At 35.6% G+C, this 5,460-nt stretch overlaps 1 protein-coding gene across 1 annotated transcript; it reads left to right on the top strand.

Annotated features, from left to right (window-relative positions):
* The first annotated feature begins 963 nt into the window (after nucleotides 1-963).
* plaat1l (phospholipase A and acyltransferase 1-like) lies at nucleotides 964-3,637 on the top strand. The gene is made up of 4 exons (XM_081394111.1): nucleotides 964-1,399; nucleotides 2,431-2,560; nucleotides 2,634-2,887; nucleotides 3,004-3,637. Exons 1-4 carry the CDS (start codon nucleotides 1,391-1,393, stop codon nucleotides 3,067-3,069), a joined length of 459 nt encoding a protein of 152 aa, XP_081250237.1. The 5' UTR covers nucleotides 964-1,390; the 3' UTR covers nucleotides 3,070-3,637.
* The last annotated feature ends 1,823 nt before the right edge of the window (nucleotides 3,638-5,460 follow it).

The following is a 5,460-nucleotide window of genomic DNA, read 5'->3' as shown; positions in this document are numbered from 1 at the left end:
AATGCAGTTTTACAGATGCTAGAAACATGGCTTTCAAATAAAAGATTGGTATCACCCAGGTTTCTAACCGACGACAAAGACTTGACAGAACATCCATCAAGTGTTAGACAGTATTCTAGGTTATTACGTGTGGAGGTTTTTTGTCCAATGATGAGAAACTGTTTTTTCATAATTAAGTAGTAGGAAATTACTGTTTAAGATGATGATGATGATGATGATTTTAACCCAGTTTATATCAATAAGAAGATTGATCATCTGATTTTCGACTTATTACTGTACCTGCCCTGAAAACCTATCTTTTAAAATATCAACACCTGCTGTTCTATTTGAAGTGCCAAAAGAAAACTTTTGAGATCTCGAGCTGTTGTGGAAGCGAATCTTAGTACAGGCCCTGGTTTCTTTCCTTTGCCGCTGTCTGCACTAGGTCTTCCAATGCAATGAGCAATGTCAACAACATCCGCTTTGCAGATCTCCATCACCCAATTTTTAAAAAATTGACTATTTTTGACTGACAAAATGCCGGCGGCCGGAAAGTTGTTCAAAAACTTTAGTAAACTCTGTGTACTCAAACAATGTTCTCAATGCTCGAGTTCATGTGTAGAGCCCCTGGTGATACTTCAAGTAAAGTTTCATGTTGTGTCAAGCCGCCTTAGTGTTTTAAAAATAGCGATTTTTGATGCTATCATAGAAGTGCCCCAAGCACTCCCATTCAAAAGGCAATTTGACCAAAAACGAAAATACGGTCAATCTTAAAAGTGGCGTTTCCATTCTAATTATGCTTTTAAACGAAAGTTTGCCTCGGGTAGATTCCCAAAAAGAACCTAAGTTGCATTTTGGCGAGAGTTACGCTTTAAGAGAGAGATGGGCGTGATGCGTTTAGCAGCTTATTTCCATTTTGCACTTTGCTTCAACTTGATGAGCAGATGTTTCCTGATAAAAAGAGAAGTTAGGCTTTAATTTAACTCCCTTGAGAAGCTGCTGCATCAGTTAACCTGAGATGTCTTTCGAAACTTATTGCCTCTAAAGCTAAAATAAATAAAAAGCATTTAAATTTATTTATCATCTTTCCTTTCACTTAGTACTCTTTCAGACATTGAAATATTCATACCCTATACAAAGAATCACATGTTCACAGATAATGAAGGCCTTTTTTTGAATGTCTTTTCATGAGGCACTGAAGAATAGTTCCTGGGTGTGTTTAAAGAGGAGAGCATAACCTGCACATTGCTTGTTCTTGTAGGTTAGAATCTGATAGGCATCCCCCATAAATCTCCCCTTTGAGGTTTGTGATATCAGATGTTATTAATGCTTCACTGCTCTTTAATGAAGGACTCTCTGTACGTCTCCAGTGTTTTCGACGGTAAAGGCATCGATAGCGCAGCGAACACCAATGGGACTGGTAAATATTATTTTTGTTCTGCTCTCTTAGAAACAAATGTTCTATATAGAACCTTAAAGGTTCTGTCAGACGTTATGTTGAACCTTATAGGGGTTCCTGTCATTTTTATCGATTTATTTTATGTAGTTTTAATTAATTTTTAATTATAATTAAATGTTATGAATTAAACAGCTTGTGAACATACTTTATCACTATAAAAAAATTAAAGAACCTATAAACATGAAAGTATTAAGCAATCATTTAAGACATTTCTCTTTATGTAGAACCTTTCTGGCATTGAGTCAAGAACCCTAGGGTTCTGTAAGTTTAGTTATTTTCCATTTTTATTTGAAAACGGTGGCACCTAAAACTAAACAAGGCAAACTTTTTATGGGTTTTGGCTGTTCATTTACACGACAACAGCATTTTGGGGAGCCTGAAAATGCAAACTTCTGAAAACAATACTGTTCTCGTCTCTGTGTAAACTACTGAAACACAAATTTGTGAAAATGGGTATGTCATGCGCATGCTTATTACATGTTCAGTCTATAGGCGCATAGTTTCTCTTTACAAAGTGTAGTTACATTTACAAAGTGTACAGAATATTGCGTTTTTAGCCGTTTTCACGGATCCGTGTGAACTTTACGTGAAAAACGCAAAGGAAAAACTTTCACGTTTTTAGTACAACGTTGTCGTGTAAACGTACCTTCTGTCTTGCCTTAGTTCTAGTTCGTTCATTAGTTGTCATAGTGTCGAATTAGTCCTCACCTGTTCCCTGTTCTGTTGATTACCTTCCTCATGTATTTAGACAGTCTTCCTCAGTTTTAGGTTTTGTGTTGAAGTTACATTCTAGTGTGTATTTCTATATTGTTCCTGGTGTTTATTAAATGTTATTTCATCGTTTTTCTGCATCACGCATCTTTGTTTGGTTCATCACTACAGCTAAACTGGGACAATAGATCCTCATTGAACCCTTTTATTTCTAAGAGTGTGATGTGATGTGCTTTTGAAGTGTAGTTTCCTGATATCTTTACTTTTTTTCTTCTTCTCAGCATAACTCTCATCCGAAGCTTTACCCCGGAGATATTCTTGAGTTTCCCGGAAACAGTTACTTTTCTCATTTTGGAGTTTACTATGGTGAACGGGACGGAGTTCCTTACGTGGCCCATCTGACCATCAGAGGTGAGTCTGTGTGCGATCTGTTGGTGTGAAATCTGAAATCTCATAACTCATTCTCCCATCATCTCTCTTCAAGATTCAGACACCAAATTCCTCCTTTTCGGACGAGCTATAAACGCCGCAGTAAAGCTTGACCCGCTTGATGTGGTCGGGAAGAGATACAAGGTAAGAAACTACTTGGATGACAAGCATCCACCTCGAGATTTCTACACTCTCATCAAGCCGGAGATCGATGACATCATGGCGAAACCCATCACCTTCGACATCCTGTTCAACAACAGCGAACATCAGGCCACAATGTTTCGATACGGGGTTAAAAAGTCAGAGCAGGTAAGAAATGTTTTCTAATCATGATTATCATCATTTTCATTGTAGAGTCGACTTATTACACTTGTTCTGGAAAACATCATTGGCAGTTGAGTAACATTTTTGAAAATTGTTTCCAGATTGAAAAAGTCTATTCCAAGATAGTTCCCACCTGGAAAGATTTATTTGAGAAGAAAAAGGTTTAAGGGACTCGTGCTGCATGAAGACAAGAGTTCAAGATCATACAAAAAACATACTTTCTTTCTTAAATAATTATTAAATGAAACAAAATATTGGAACCTACTAATGTCAAATATGCAAAATTATGGAAAAACCACAATACTCTTTATTGTACTGAATGTTTTGTAATGTGTATTGAATCTTCTGGTTCAAGTCTCGCATGTCTCCACAAGGAGGCAGCAGACAGTAAAAGTTTATATTGCATTGAACAACAGGTATGATAAAATGTCTTCATTAACCAGCAAAATGTTTTTTACATATTCATTTTTTTTTAAGTGTCTAACTTATATAGGACTAAAAAAAAATGACTCTGACCTTTTTTATTAATGTAAATGTGACAAATAATCTGCAGATAATCATGTGCAAAAGCCAACAAACTTTTGTGTCTCATCTCATCATAGTATAGAAATTAAATTGAATGTCTCTGACCTTATGGATTTATACTATAAATGGTATGAATAATCTACAGATTTTCATGTACAAAAGCCAACTAACATTTTGTAAAACTAGAAAGTTATTAAAATGGCTTCCACGAAAACCGAGTCATTTCTGTTCATTTTCCCCCCACTTTAAAGCTTCATTTATTTTATTTTATTAAAGCCTAATAATATCTATATTGAAGACTTTAGAATTTTGACAACAAGCAGATAAACACCATCTGCCCAGCAGGGGGCGAATAATCATCATGTTGACTGATTTATGGATAGAATACATGGAAACAATGATGACTGAAGAGCCTTATTTTGGATGATCTCGTGTTAACTGTGGCATGACGGAAAAGGATGCAGGTGTACAGTATGTGTGAGAGGGACAGTTCCCTAAACAGAGGGTGATAGAAAAAGGTCATATAAAAATCAACATAAAGGGAAGCCTCCCACTCTTATATGTGCAATCGCTTATGTTGCGCCATGTTGGCTACTTAAACATTTCAGCTAATTATTCAAATTGGGTTTAACACTTAAAGGCTGAGTTTGTGATTTGTTCTAGAAATTTTTTTTTTTAATGCTGGTTTAAAGTCTTCACATCCTGATAGCAATCACTAAGTTAAGTGTTCTAAGAGAGAGAGAGAGTGTGTGTGTGTGTGTGTGTGTGTGTGTGTGTGTGTGTGTGTGTGTGTGTGTGTGTGTGTGTGTGTGTGTGTATGTGTATATGTATATATATATATATATATATATATATATATATATATATATATATATAGATAGATAGATAGATAGATAGATAGATACACACATACACACACACACACACACACACACACACACACACATTTTAAAAACTTAAATTTAAGTTAAATTAAATGAAAATGAGAAATGCTGCCTTGGCAAATGAACCAATATAAAAATGGATTTAAAAAAATTATATAGAGTATAGACATTTAAAAACAAACTATGTAAATTGTAAATTAATTCAAAATAGTTACAAAGTCAAGTCACCTTCATTTATATAGTGCTTCTAACAATATAGATTGTTTCAAAGCAGCTTTACAGTGATAATAGGAAATTAAAGTAACAGAGATTGTTTTGGCCTTACAGCAGCTCTAGAATAAAGTTATTGTCCAACTAAAGTTAGTTTTGATTGATTCACTTCCGTCGCAACGAACATTAGTTATTAACTTTGGGGCTGCTAACATGACACCGTTCTAACAGAAAACCCTTAAGTTTTCTCTGCGCAAACTTTAAAAACGTGAACCTGTGAGAACGCTGATGGCGTGCACATGCGTATTATGAGATCAGTCTATTGGTATGTGTGTTTGAATATATGTGCGCGGGCGTGTAGTCCTTCTTTACAAACCAACCCTCAACAAACTACTTGTCTGGCTTTAAAATGCATAATACAGAATTTTTATCGCTTCTGCAAAGCCACGTGAACCGGAATTATCCCGACAACGCTTTATCTTTACAGAGGTAAAGGGAGGGGCGGGAGGCCTTCACAGGGGAGAGACTAGTTGACACTTCAGGACTGCGTTGTCGTCGTGTCCAGGCGCAGGTCCTTCATCAGATTTGGATACGGCCTGGATCCGGCGGACTGCGGTAAACCTCGGGATAAACAGTCTATAATTCTATAATGTGTTGTGTGTATGCTAGGTCAAAGAGATGTATTTTTAGTCTAGCTTTGAACTGACAAAATAAAAAGATACATAATAAAAAAAAAAAAGTATAATAGTATCTCAGTAATACTAAAATCACAGATAGTGATATTTTCAAGCATTTAAAAAATGTTTACCAAAAAAATAATAAAAATGGCATGCATAATATTATCTACAAGACTTTGAATGGAGGCCGTATGTTTGGTGGTTAAAACTGAAATAGTTACAAAAAAATTGCGAAGAAGAATAAAACTTAGCAAACACTAAC

The sequence above is a fragment of the Scardinius erythrophthalmus genome (genome assembly GCF_964197995.2).
Source record: "Scardinius erythrophthalmus genome assembly, chromosome: 19".
In the NCBI taxonomy this organism is placed as follows: Eukaryota; Metazoa; Chordata; class Actinopteri; order Cypriniformes; family Leuciscidae; genus Scardinius; species Scardinius erythrophthalmus.
The sequence above is the reverse complement of the archived record's forward strand: the minus strand, read 5'-3'. Positions and strand labels throughout refer to the sequence as shown.

What these genes read in the sequence shown, in the direction of transcription:
- plaat1l (XM_081394111.1), top strand. An exon ending in GGCCCATCTGACCATCAGAG is followed by an intron (nt 2,561 to 2,633) that starts GTGAGTCTGTGT and finishes TCTCTCTTCAAG; the next exon opens with ATTCAGACACCAAATTCCTC. An exon ending in GGGTTAAAAAGTCAGAGCAG is followed by an intron (nt 2,888 to 3,003) that starts GTAAGAAATGTT and finishes AATTGTTTCCAG; the next exon opens with ATTGAAAAAGTCTATTCCAA.